The 14,356-nt window shown below is 35.0% G+C and overlaps 1 protein-coding gene across 1 annotated transcript in view; it reads right to left on the reverse strand.

Moving 5' to 3' along the window:
- si:dkey-172j4.3 (diacylglycerol kinase eta) overlaps positions 1–14,356 on the reverse strand; it is a 128,001-nt gene that overhangs the window by 36,219 nt on the left and 77,426 nt on the right. Inside the window, exons 5-14 of the mRNA XM_059354919.1 lie at positions 13,909–13,989; positions 13,680–13,784; positions 10,187–10,319; positions 9,022–9,128; positions 7,750–7,875; positions 6,162–6,264; positions 5,406–5,565; positions 4,426–4,534; positions 1,466–1,605; positions 147–234 (exon numbers count right to left, since the gene is read on the reverse strand). Coding sequence (XP_059210902.1) covers positions 147–234; positions 1,466–1,605; positions 4,426–4,534; positions 5,406–5,565; positions 6,162–6,264; positions 7,750–7,875; positions 9,022–9,128; positions 10,187–10,319; positions 13,680–13,784; positions 13,909–13,989 — 1,152 coding nt within the window. The remainder of the gene's footprint in view (positions 1–146; positions 235–1,465; positions 1,606–4,425; positions 4,535–5,405; positions 5,566–6,161; positions 6,265–7,749; positions 7,876–9,021; positions 9,129–10,186; positions 10,320–13,679; positions 13,785–13,908; positions 13,990–14,356) is intronic.

Here is a 14,356-nt window from a genome sequence, read left to right on the forward strand (position 1 = left end):
TTTGGCTGCCAGCTGCCAGGCTCAATTGATTCTCAGTGGATGTTTTCCAAAATAATTTCTTGGAGCTTGCGAGGATCTGGCTTCGTGGGGCTTATTTATGGACACCATCTGTCAAAAAGCAGACAGCCTCCCTGAAAGTAATTTACCTGCAGAGGAGAATCGAGGCTGTCGTCTTCTTTCACTATCGGTGTGCGTTTAGTGGTGGTGGGCACCTCGTACGTCATCACACTCCATCTGAAAGAGACACAAGCGCCAGAAAATAAACTTTATCATCAGCTAATCAGATCAGGACAGGAGGACAGGACACAGGGAATCGAAAAGCCTCTATGTCCTTTGTCTATCTGAGATTGTACGGCTGATACAAACAGCAGATCAACAACAATCCATTTATAGTTCAAGCTGAGTTTTTTTTTTTTACTATCGTAATGATGTACTTCTTAATGAACCCTTTGGAGTCGTTTTTTGACTTTTCATTCTACCTGTACAGTCATTGAAAAAAATATTAGACTACTATTTCGTTTTCTTCAATGTCTTGTTCATTTTAATGCCTGGTACAACTAAAGGTACATTTGTTTCGAAAAATATAATGATAACAATAAAAATAGCTTATAAGAGCTTAAGTTTAAGAGCTGATATCTAGACATTTTCCATGGTTTTCTTGATAATAACCAACATCATTATCAAGAAAACCAAAGATTGAGATTTTAGTTTTAACACCTCAGTAAGTGTGTTTAAAACTGACAAACAGTGGTGAAATTTAACTAAGTATAAACTATGGTAATATGAAGCTAGAGCCGGGAGCCAGTTAGCTTAGCTTAGCTTAGCACACATACTGGAAACAGAGGGATACAGCTAGCTTAACTAAACTAAACTAAACTAAACTAAATCTCACTAATAAACATGCTATATCTTGTATGTTAAATCTGTACAACAAACGAAAGTGTAAAAAATAACAAGTTGTGGTTTATGGGGGGGGTATGTGACTGACTGTTTCTCGGCAGGGAGCAACTTCTGCTTATCTCTGCTCAAGATTGTTTATGAGGTAAAAGAAGTATTACTGTCCATCTTTATGGCATGAGAAGTTATTTTTAATGTTGTTTATGAATCTTTCCCAGAGGTATAAATGGAAATAAATAGCCTGTAGTGCTTTTTCAAGCTAATTAGCTTTATTGCTTTGATTATTTCTTTCTCCTGCCTGCTGCCCTTGAGAAATAAAGAACCCTGGACATTCATTAACATGTCCATTTGGGATTTCCTCCACCGACTTATTTTAGGAAAATCTTCATTAACTCTCAATCACGTTGATAATGTAGCTTAAAGCGATTCCAGTCCTCAGTCCACATGAACTGGGCTTTTTGTTTGCAAGGAAACTAAAGCCCTCAGAGAAAAAAGAAAGCAAACATGGATGTGCAAAACAAGTTGTTTACGCCCTCCCCCGCTTCACTCTTTGTCCCTCTGGTCTTACCGGTCCAGCATTTTGGTGGTGGCTCTCTCCAGCTTCTCCAGGATCTGCAGCAGCTGAGCGTCGTCGTCACAGAGGCCTCCCCAACCCAGAACACGAGCCAGGTCGTTTCCCGTGCCCAGAGGCAGAACCCCGAGCTGGCACTGTAATATAAGACGTTTACATAACGTGTCATCTGCAAAGAAACTGACTCAATCCAAAATATTTCTATTTCTTCAGTAAAAGAACCCTAAGCTGCTACAAACTTTGTTCTCTCTGGATATATATATAGTTAAGTTTACTTGTTAATTTTCTGAAGATTAAGGATATAGATCTACAACTGTCTCAAATTATACAAAATGAGGTATTATGTTTTTTGGAACATACTTTTTTAGATTTTCTTTTATTATTATATGGGTCAATGACGTGATCTAACCCAGTTTCAGTTGCTGTGACCAGTAAACATTTTTTTCATAAAAATCTGATTCTATACAGGAAAATAAATGTGAACTACATTGCAACATTATGGTATATAACAAATACCACATAATTTGTCAAAACTTAAGAAAAAAAATGCTTGTTTTAAGTATATGTTCTGCTCAATATTGACAAAATGTGTAAATGTAGAAATACTCAGAAATATGTTTTTTTTAAATGAAGTAATTATATGTAGGTGGATAAAGTATTTCATATTCATCATTCTTTTGTGATTGCACCCGTTGACATCTCACCAACCCTTATTTGTCACTGACCCATATATATACATATATATTTTATTCATTTATTTATTTTTTAAATATCTGGGCTTTGAAAGTGTACCATATGAACACATGCACATATTTTATTAACTTATTTACAATGTGCTAAATGTATAAAACAAGATTGTTGTATGAGAAACTCTCTTTTTCTATCAGCAGAGAATTTGAAAAAAAAAAATAACAAAAAACAGATTTAGTCTAAATTTCAATCCAAACCAGCCCAAGACAAATTATTCACCATTAATTTAACCCATTGCCAACTTCACCCTCCAAGATTGCATGAATGTAATGCAAGTGTTCAAGTGATATTTTTACCCCAAAGAAAATTAATGACGTTAACTTGAATGTCTGCACTAGTTAGTGAGGAATAACTGTTAACGTATATATCTCCATTAGAAGAGACGAATAACTTCAGCAATGTGTTAAAGTTAGACAATAACACATAAAAACCCAGTGTAAATAGACTGTCAAGGCAATAAAGTGATTATTTATAACATGAGCAATAATCTTTTGGCCTCCAAAACATTAAGGAGCCAAAATTAGAAGAACCAATCAGGAAGAATCATGATTTAAAAGGACACCGCAGCTTTCAACAATGAGTGATTTCACATGCACACAGTTTGAGATTGCAGCACATATCCTGTTGAGGTTGAATTCAGGATATTATTGTTATTATTACGTTGATACTAAGAAAGCCGGAAAAGATTGTGTCAAAATTGTACATTTATGATAACATCTGTTTTGTCTGGTTTGACACTTGTGCATCCAAGTCACTAACAAACACTAATTTGAAATTAATGTAATGTTACCCACCATGGCATCGTTTAATTCAGATTATTTCCACTACATTAATGAATTAGTTAGAGGTTATTAGAGGTAATCGGTGTATCATTGGTACCCCGACCACTACAGTCCTGTCCTTCCCTGACGTTCTTTATGTATTGCTTCCTTTTTCTTCTCACTGTTTCCCCCTTCACTTCCTTCTTGGCTTGACTAAAGTCAAAATGTCTACAAAGTTACTCGTCTTAACTAGAGCAGAATTTTATGTTTTTAACAGGATCTAGTTATTACCAACGGTTTATTTTTGGCAACGTTTTAAATGAAACAAAAACATCACATTAATATCAATTTTGATAATTTTGTCTGAAAGTGCAGATTCTGACGACAATGCCTGTTTTTACAGTTTCTTTCAGTGACAAATGGTGTAATTTTGGCGATGCTTTAAAGAAAAACACTGAATCTTTGAAAAAAGTAAGTTTTTTGGAAATGACTCTAAAAAACTAAACTAATAAAATAATTAATGAACGCTATCATTTCATATGATTTTTGATGTTGTTCTAAAGCACTTTGTTACCTTTGTTGTTCTTAATAAATGTATTTAAAATTTTAAGTTATTATTATTTGTATCATTTAAAAAAAGTAAATAAGCATGATATAGATCAGAATTAAGGGGCCCCATATATGCCTAGTGTAGCCCAACAAACAGTCATGGAAAAAAATATTAGACAATCCTTTCTCTTCAATTTCTTGTTCATTTTAATGTCTGGTACAACTGAAGATACATTTGTTTCGACAGATATAATGATAATAACAGAAATAGCTCATAAGAGTTTAATTTAAGAGCTGATATCTAGACATTTTCCATGGTTTTCTTGATGATGATGTTGGTTTCTAAATAGCTTGTTTAGGTTAAGAAGTGAAGACTGATCCTTCTGTTTATCATAAACATTTAGAATCAACACATCTGGAGATTCATGCTTTTCCCTTGATAATGAAACAGAGGTGAGTAAGGGGTGTAGTTGTAAAAAGTAGCAGAAAATGGAAAAACTCAAGTACAAGTTTTAAATTATACTGAACTACCGTAGTTTATACTTACCGGTAGTTACATTTCACTACTGTTTGTCAGTTTTAAACACACTTACTGAGGTGTTAAAATTAAAATCTCAATCTTTGGTTTTCTTGAAGAAAACCATGTAAAATATCTAGATATCAGCTCTTAGATTAAACTCTTATGAGCTATTTTTGTTGTTATCATTATATTTGTCCAAACAAATATACCTTTAGTTGTACCAGGCATTAAAATGAACAAAAAAGGGAAGAAAACAAGGATGGTCTTGTAATTTTTTCCATGACTGTAGTTCTTATGGTTTCATAATTTACTTCTCCTACCAGTTACCTTTAATATTGTTTCATCATCCACCTCCTCCTCCTCTTCTTGGTTCTCACCTGTTTATGGAGGTTGAGTTTATCCAGCTCTGAGAGCACCCAGCCCACGCTGCCGTCTCCTCCGCACACCAGGATACGAAACGTCACAAACTTCTGGAAAAGGCGCAGGCTGAAGGAGGAGGAGAGGATGAGGAGAGGAAGAGGAGGAGGCAAAATGTTAAGAGGTAGATGTCATCAAAAGCCAGGTATTAAACCAGTCGTGATGGACTAGAAACTCCCACTAGTTAACCCTTTGATGCACAACATGGGTCTAAAGTGACCCGACTAAGTTTTAATATTCTATATCTTTGCAATACATTTATTTCATCATTCAGTTTTGCAGGTTTTCCTCAAATAACTTGTTTTGATCATCATACATCCTAATTTTTTGTTTTCATTTCTTACTTTTTGCATAAAACCCCTTTTTTTTATCACTACACTTCTAATGCACAAGGTCATTTTTGACCCATGTTGTGCATTAGAAGGTGTTTATATGTTGTCACCTATTGAAAACCTGACAAAATAGACACAAATATTAACTATCCGATTTTTTTAAATTGGTGTTTTTCCAATGGAAATTATTATTTGGTGGCTCTTATAAGTCTCAACTGTTAAAATATGTGATTTTCCAATGTAATCTGGTGGTTCTAACAACTCTTTTAAAGTTAAACCTTCAAAATAAGACAAACAGTTACACATAAACTCACATTGTTCATTTAGTGAATCACTTTTTGCATCACTACGCTTCTAATGCACAAGGTCATTTTTGACCCATGTGTGTAAACTTGATGTAATAATACAAAAAATATTTGTCTTCATGAAGTATGAAAGGAAAAATGGATATAATGATCTGTTATAATGAAAAAAACACAGCCAGCATGAAATAACATGGGAAATGAATGCGGGTCATTTTTGACCCATGTTGTGCACTAGAAGGTGTTTATATGTCGTGCATCAAAGGGTTAAGCAAATAAAGTGCTACAATGGTTCACAAAAGGTACCCGAGCTCTGGTCCCCCGTTCATCAGGTCGAAGACTTGAGCCGGGTTGAGAAGCTGCTTGAACTTGCGGAGGAACTTCACGCCCTGGTTGTCTCCGCTTTTGGAGTTGACCAGGACCAGCAGAGGGCTGGAACACGACGCAGAGGTGGCCTTCCAGAAGCCTGAGAGGAAATTAAATTAAATAAAAAATACAAAGACAAATTCCTTACGTGGGCAAACCTGCGTAGGATTTAAACTGTTTCAGACTCTGATTGTAAATAAATAAACAGGATTTCTTTAGGTTTTAGGTTTTTCTTGGAGTCACTCATCATTTCAGACTTTTAAGCAACTTAAACATCTCATACATATAATATACATGATTGTAATCCTTGTTTTATTACATTTTGGGGGTTTTAAGTATTTCTTGTCTGTAAATTGTTTTTTATTCTTTCTTTTGAATATATTTTTAAAATAGTTGTGTCGGTTTGTAAATTGGTGATAATTGTATTATTGTATATTTCCTTTAATTTAATGATTTGCACAAATAAATAACTGAAAAATGGTATTAAAACAGAAACATAGAGGATTAAAAGGATTTGCTTAGAATTGAACAGTAGAAAGAGCCGAGGGTCAGTTTCCAGGTGACGCCCTCTGCACCAAAACAGTTTACACCATTTGAGCTGAAAGGTGACATTCCTGAACTTTGAACTTACTGTACATGCAATACTGTGAACTAAAGAGCCTGTGTGTGTGTGTGTGTGTGTAAGAGGTGTCTCACCATCTGAGTCGATGCTGTTAAGTGCAGTGGGAGGGATGATTGACACTCGATATTGACCCAAGGGACACACCTTCCCCATTTGTTCTTTACAGCTGTTGTGGACCTGCACACACACACACACACACACACACACACACACACACACACACACACACACACACACACACACACAGACACACACACACAGAGAGTCAGTGGTCTCCATAGTAATTCTATATTTCCGTAGAAGCAGAAAGGTCATTACATCCCTCTGAAACCCACCAAATGTCAGTTCTGTAACCTTTACAAATACCACTCTGATTCATTTGTGCCGTGTTTCTTTGTGTGTGTGTGTGTGTGTGTGTGTTGAGGTTAGATTATTAATGTGTGTTCTTTTGCTCTAAACACTCAAAAGCAATTCAGCCGCTGCTAAGTGGAACTATGGAGACAATAAAGTTACGTAAAGTATCTCCAACTGTTTGTGTCTTACAGGAAAATTAGAACAATTCTGATAATGACTTAGCATCCAGTAATAAAGACTTATTATATAAAAAAATAATAATAACTTAGCGTCCAGTAATAAAGACTTAGTGTCTAAAAAAAAAAACCTTAGCGTCCAGTAATAAAGACTTAGCATCTAAAATAATATTGACTTAGTATGAAAATAATGACTAAGTGTCTCAAAATAATGACTCATTTTTGCAAAATGATTTGTTTTTATTTAAAAATATTGACTTAGTATGAAAAGAATGACTAATTGTCTTAAAATAATGACTTATTTTTGCAAAATGATTAGTTATTATTTAAAAATAATGACTTCGAATTACGAAATAATGATTCAGTATCTCAAAAAAGTGTCTCAGAGCAGTGACTTATTATCTCAAAATAACAACTTGGTGTCAGAAAAAAAAAATCCCTTAGTATTTCAAAAATAATGACTTAGTTAATAATGACCTAGGCCTAATATCTAATTATTTCAAGAACCTTTCACATCATAATGACCTACAGGATATTTTTTTTTCATCATATTGCAAAAATGGACTTTTATAAGAGCGTGAATGAGGAACAATACAACGTTTAAGAGCACATCTTACTCTGAAAAGTCACAATTCCCAATGTTATCTTGTGCAACAATAAAAAAAACAGTAAATATTTCAATTTGTGCTTCATATAGCTCTAGACAAATACTAATAATATACTGTATATATTGTAAACGTGTAAATGATAACATTTTCTTTCCCAATATTTCATATTTTCCTGTGAAAAATGTTGCACTTTTGTTTTGAAGGCAGTATTACATAATTGGTTTGGCATTTATAGAGCTACTGGAAGTAAAAAATTTTGGAAATTTCTATCAAAATCCTGGCTCACCACAGTCACGGTTCTTCCTCCCACCAGAAAAACAATTAACTGGGACAGCTTCACCAAGCGGACTGGCACTGACCACAGACATCAGAGCATTTATATCACCGCTAGTTTGATTTTAAAATGTCAAAACTCTCTTAAGGGTAGGATCTAAATTGAGAATAACTCTCAGATAGGGGTTATGTCCTGAATAGACACTGATTTGACGAGACAGTTTTCTGAACCCGTGATCGGTCCCACTTACGATGGCCTTGCACCAGAGGCAGCGCCAGTCCTGCAGCCGCCGCACGCTGCCACAGTTCTTGTCACACACCACACATTTGGCACTGACCGGCAGGTTGCCTTCCAGCCACTGGTGCGGCATGAACACCTGGGAAAACATCCAAAAATACTGAGAACGAGACATCAACTGTCCTAAACCTGGACTCATTTCACTGGAAATCACTAACACTGGGTAGGAATTAATTGAGTGTGCTTGAAAGAGCAAACGATATGTAATCCACCGGGCTTATTCCTAGATTTTATTTTTCCGTTTCTTTTGTGTTTTGGTCGCACATACACTCAAGAGGTTTCAAATCGACCGGCATGGCCGTGGCAAGTGTGTTATGAGTTTTCTAAGGGTGTCGGCAAACCCGGTTTTCAAATTATTCTGCAAAAACATGTCAAAAACCCCCCAATGTTACCCTATGGAGAGGCTAGAGTGGATGACATCATGGCTAGAGTGCAGAGGGAGGGAAAAAAATGTAAAAAAAAATAAATTATGTAGACCAGGGATCTCAAACTCAAATTACCTGGGGGCTGCTGGAGGCAGTATCAAAATGACCAAAAAAAGAGACAAAATTACAAAAAAAAGACACAAAATGACAGAAAAAATCCCAAATTACTTAAAAGAGACACAAAATGACCAAAAAAAAAGAGACAAAATGACTGAAAAAACACTAAATTACTTAAGATTAAATTACTAAATTATTAGACAAAAACGACTCAAAAGACACAAAATGACCAAAACAATACACAAAATGACTAAAAAAGACACAAAATTACCAAAAAAAGACACAAAATTACAAAAAAAGACACAAAATTATCAAAAAAAGACACAAAATGACAAAAAAAAGACACAAAATCATGAAGTCAGGATGCTCAAAGTGAAGTCGGTTCAATGAAAGAAGCTACTTTTTGGCCAAAAATGCTTTCTGTTCAGGAGGAACTTTTACTTGTTTCCACCTCTCTCAGTGGCGTCAAATGTCACAGCAGCAGTTGATTGCAGTTGATTGCTCTGCTCTGATTGGTGCAATCTAATAAAGTCAAGCACACTCAAAATTTCTTTTGAAAATTTCTAATTGTATCATAATCTGCTGTTTTTTCCCCACCAAGAGTAACTTGAAGCTGTATAATTACATTTGCTTAATTCATTTAAGTGATATCTAATATCTTGTTTTAGCCTTTGGCACACAATTTCAACTGCTAATAATAAATGAAAGTGCAGCTTGAATCTGTTTTGTTTCCGCTCACTCACCCCTTCCTCGTCCTCTATGATGTCATTTCCTATGGAAGCCAGCGTGGTCCATTTGCAGTTGTTGGTGGAGCGAACTGCACAGCGCTTATGAGCCTTGAACTTACAAACTGCGAAGAAAGATCAATAAATGATACATTAGACAACCTTAAACAAATAAAAATGAGAGTTTAAAAACTGTACTGTGTGGTTACAAAACTAACTAAAACTAACTAAAATTATAGAGAAAATGTCCTTCGTTTTCGTCTTCGTCAACTTTTTTCATACATAATGAAAATAAGACAAAGGAAATAAAGGAAAAATTTACCGTGACCTCTTTTAATCTCCCACCCAACAAATACCCCATTACAAAAAAACCCTAAAACTAATAAAAACTAAACTAGCTAATTAAAACTAGCAAACTCACTCTAAAAACTCATTAAAACTTACTGAATTTGAAAACAAAAATCCACAACCCATTTAAAACTAAAACTAATGAAATATTCAAAACTATTATAACATTGCTAGGGAATTCACTATTCCAATGAGGGTCCTCACAAAGACAGAAGTACAAGAATGTGTGTGTGTGTGTGTTCTTGTACTTCCTACATAGTGAGGACCGGAACATGTTTTTAACCAACAGAGTGAGGACACTTTTGTAAAATGAGGACATTTCGGCCGGTCCTCACTTCTTTTAAGGCTTTTTTGAGATTTAAGACTTTGTTTTAAGGGTTAAAGGTTACATGATAATGATAATTAACTGAAACTGTATTGTGAGGTTACAAAACTAACTAAAATTATAGTGAAAATGTCCTTCATTTTTGTCTTTGTCAACTTTTTTCATACATAATGAAGATGGATAAGACAAAGGAAATAAAGGCAAAATTTACTGTGACCAACAAATACCCCATTACAAAAAAAGTGAAACTAACATTAAAACTAATAAAAACTAAACTAAAACTAAAGCATTTCAAAGAAATAAATACTAAATTAAACTAGCAAACTCACTCTAAAAACTAATTAAAACTAACTCAATTTGAAAACAAAAATTCACAACGAATTTAAAACTAAAACTAATGAAATATTCCAAACTATGATAACCTTGCTGTTCTAATGAGGGTCCTCACAACGACAGAAGTACAAGAATGTGTGTGTGTGTGTGTGTGTGTGTGTGTGTGTGTGTGTGTACCTTCACAGGACAGGCCGTGGGAGGTGACTCCCGGCAGAGCCTCCCTGCAGACGTTGCAGAAGGTCGGTCTGGCGTGCGAGCAGGCGTACCAGTTGTGCATCCCAGAGAAATGCTCCATGTTGAACTGACTGGCCTGGAGGGAAGAAGAGGAGAGGACAGTGACATCATCAGCACTCAATGTTTCAGTGGCTGCACTTCAGAAGTGGAAACACAGACACAAAAACCATCAGAGAGCTCCATCAGAATGAGGAAGGAGGGACACGGCTGGACGATAACTTTTTAAATTTCATGCTGAACTAAACAGCCAAAGGAAGTCTGGATATGTGGATAAGATAATGGCATCAGCAGTACATATTAAACTTTGCGGCCCGAGGATTGAGTCAATATTGATGCTACGGCCTACCGGCCTGAGCAAAAGATCCACAAAAGGCGTTAGTTGTTGTCTTAACCCTCTGAACACCACAACCTGCCAGTGGGTTTAAAAGACGTGTTCTTTTTCAATAAATGAATAACAAATTACACCATTTATCATACCTAGATAAAACCGTAACCACAAAAAGGTGTTATTTTATTAAAAGGATTTAAATTCTGCCTAAAATGAACTGTTTGCACTAACCAGATTCTGTAAAAAACATTAAATTCTGCACTCTACAACGCAGTAAATAAGCATTGAATGACTCTGCTGAGACCAACAGACATTTGACAAAGATTTGGTGAAAATTTGTACCCAAAGCAGACAGGAGAGAATGAGAACGTGTAAAGTAGAAGTTGTAAAAATGCAAATAATTCAATATGTATAATATGTGGAGACCCAATTTCCCCCCCAATATTCATGACTCCTGTGGGCACATGGAAAAGTATTTTGTATATAAATTCAATTTTATTCAAATTTAAAAAAAAAAATGTATCTGTAAATCTCTTAAATTCCACTTGCATTATTTTTTATTTTAGGATTTATGTCATTATAACTGTTTTTTTCTGCACAAAATACAATTTGAGTTGTTCCCACACCTTGATTGTGCTGATTTCCATAGATCTGCATGACTTTTATAGCAATGAAATACAAGGCCACAGTAAGTAAAATGAAAAAAAAAAATTAAAAAAAAGAAGAAGTAAAAAAGGCCCTGAGAGGCTTTGTATACAATGATTTTGTTTTTCTTCCTTCTGCAGTTACACAACATGTTTCAACAATTTACATGATGCGACCATTAAAAACTGATACAACTGAAACCATTCTAGTGGCTTTCTTTTACTTTTTTTTTTACCCTTTTATTTTACTTTTCTGTCTGTTTTTGGATTGAGTTTTTATTACTATTTTATTGTTTAACTGTTTTTTAGTATTTTATTATTTTTATTGTTTTTATTTATAACTATTTGTGTATTTTTTTTATTCTATTTTAATAACTGTACAGCACTTTGGTCAACTGAGGTTGTTTTTATATGTGCTCCATAAATAAACTTTATCCTTATTTATGGAGCACATTTAAAAACAACCTCAGTTGACCAAAGTGCTGTACAGTTATTAAAATAGAATAAAAAAAATACACAAATAGTTATAAATAAACGCACAGAATTATCCGCCTACGTATAAAAACAGACGAGTGCACTTGGGGAAATGTTTTCCCCCCCATTTTTGTAAAATAAACTTAATCTTTTCCTTTTTTCTATGGTTTATTATAACTCCATTGAACTGAAACACAAAGACATTATTGAGTTCTCCCCACTTCAAGCCATGATTGTGCTAATTCCATAGAGCTGCAGGACTTAAATATTGCAGAAAAAAAGAGGCCACAGTAAGTGAGTAAAATGTAACAGGAGCAAAAAACATCCTGAAACTGCCTGGGGTTAAAAGAAGCCCGGCCAGGACACGACTGTGTAATTAAACCTCTGAAGTCCAGGAGATTTTGGTTCAAATTTGTCAACTTCCTATGTATTAATTTCTGTCTCTGTTTAGCATCTTTCAGTCTGTCCTTACATCACATGCATGGCTCCTTTTTCTCCACACAAACTTGACTATCAGTCAGATTTTTCATTTTATTTTAATTAAAGTATAAAGCTGCCAGGAACCCAAAATACAAACAAAAGACACAGGTGTCTATGGAAATGTACCATGTTTTTAACCATTTATACACACAAAAACAGCAGAAAAAAAAATAACAAAACTACAAAACAGTCTATTTGCATGTAAATTAAAAATAGTAATAGTTTTCATTGTAGAAAGAAAATTCACATTGTAAAAATGGTCTAGAAACATAAATGGCACACTGTGAAAGCTCCTATGATTGAACTTTAACTGGCTTTCTCATCTTGTCTACATATCATATATAAATAAAGTTATAACTGGAAATAAAACGTGTATTTTCAATAAATAGATGGACTCCAGAGGGTTAATGCTGTCAAACCAAACACCCCCCCCCCAAAAAGTAGAAAGTCTTCATAACTCTGGAGATATCAACGTGTCAGATCTTAAATGAGGATTAATTTGGAGGAGATGCTATCCACAGTTCTACTCTGCAGCCTCACAAACCTGCAGCACAGCGAGGAACAATAGAGGAAGCAGGAATAACGATGTAAATGACACACAAGCGACATAAATTAAAACCAAAGATGTGAAGAACATTGAACGCCAAAGACCTGAGAGAGTTTCTGCACAGCGAGGACATCAGTTTACAGCCCTCAGCTCTCCTCACAGCCTATTAAAGCAGAGGGGCTGATTTTATGAGAGACATTAATCTGCTGGCAAAGAGCAGAAATGAAAAGCAGATAAGAGGAAACAGGGAAGAATAGGTTTTCTCTTCTAGAAATCAGAAAAGGTGGATACTAAAAAAAAGACCAGATGGGAGAAGAGAGAAGAGTGAGGTCTGAAGCCTGTTCTCATCAAAATAGATTACACACTGGCTTTCATCAAAGGATCGTTAATTTGGTCTGTTTGACTGCCAATGAAATGCATCAGAATACATCTGGGAGTGTCGCAATGCAACATTATCTATATTAACATTAAAATTATCACCAAAAAAAAGACACAAAAACACACAAAATGACACAAAATGACAAAAAAAGACACAAAAAGACCAAAAGAAAGACACAAAATGACTACAAAAAAAAGACACAAAATGACCAAAAAAAGACACAAAATGACCAAAAAAGACACAAAATGACTAAAAAAAAGACACAAAATGACAATAAAAAAGACACAAAATGACCAAAAAAAGACATAAAATGACCAAAAAAAGACACAAAATGACTAAAAAAAGACACAAAATGACTAAAAAAAGACACAAAATACAAAAAAAAAAAGAATACATGAGAATACATGTGGTAGTGTGGGAGTTTTCCAGAACTTTGACATCATCACCAAAAAAAAGACACAAAATGACCAAAAAAGACACAAAAATTATCTTGAGCTTTTGGAAAAGAGGAGCAGAAGGATCGAGTCATTTGTCGCAATGTGAGAAAATGGAGAGAGATGCTGGAGAGATTGAAGAACTCTAACCTCGTAGGTTTCCCATTTCTGGACGGATTTGAGAGCGCCGATCCAGTCCTCCATCTCCTTCCTGCTCTCGGCACATAACATTAGTTTGCGGAACGGAGTGATCACCTGAGAAAGAAACGGAAAGACGGAGGGAAAGTCTGAGCTTAAAGGTGAAACGTTTTAATTTGCCATTGAAAACCGAGCTAGAAGTACAGTTTTAAAGTGCTTAAAATCTTTTTTTTTTTCTTACCGTGAAGCTGTTGTTGATGTTCTTGGTGCTGGTCTCGGCCACACTGGCGTCCGATAAGTCCACTTCATCAAAAATCAGAGACTGGTGGGAAAGACAAACAATGCAAACACCAGATTATGTTTTTCTTGTATCTCAAACAACAGCACAGACATGCAAAAGGCTCCACTGTCACAGGATCAGGACACAGACTTTATGATGCTTTAGGCTCTTTTTATTGTTGTTTTGTGTGTTTTTTTGTAGTAGTTACAGATCTCTTGTGTCCCTTTTATGTGTTTTTGTGATCACTTAGTTATTTGTAGTCATTTTGCGCCTCTTTTTGTTGTTGTTTTGTGTCTCTTTGTAGTCATTACTCATGTCTTGTGTGGCTTTGTAGTCATTTTGTATCTCTTTCTTGTTGTTTTGCGTCTCTTTGTAGTTATTTTGTGTCTCTGTTTATTGTTTTGTTTTG

This window comes from Centropristis striata, chromosome 17, assembly GCF_030273125.1.
Source record: "Centropristis striata isolate RG_2023a ecotype Rhode Island chromosome 17, C.striata_1.0, whole genome shotgun sequence".
NCBI classification, from domain to species: Eukaryota; Metazoa; Chordata; class Actinopteri; order Perciformes; family Serranidae; genus Centropristis; species Centropristis striata.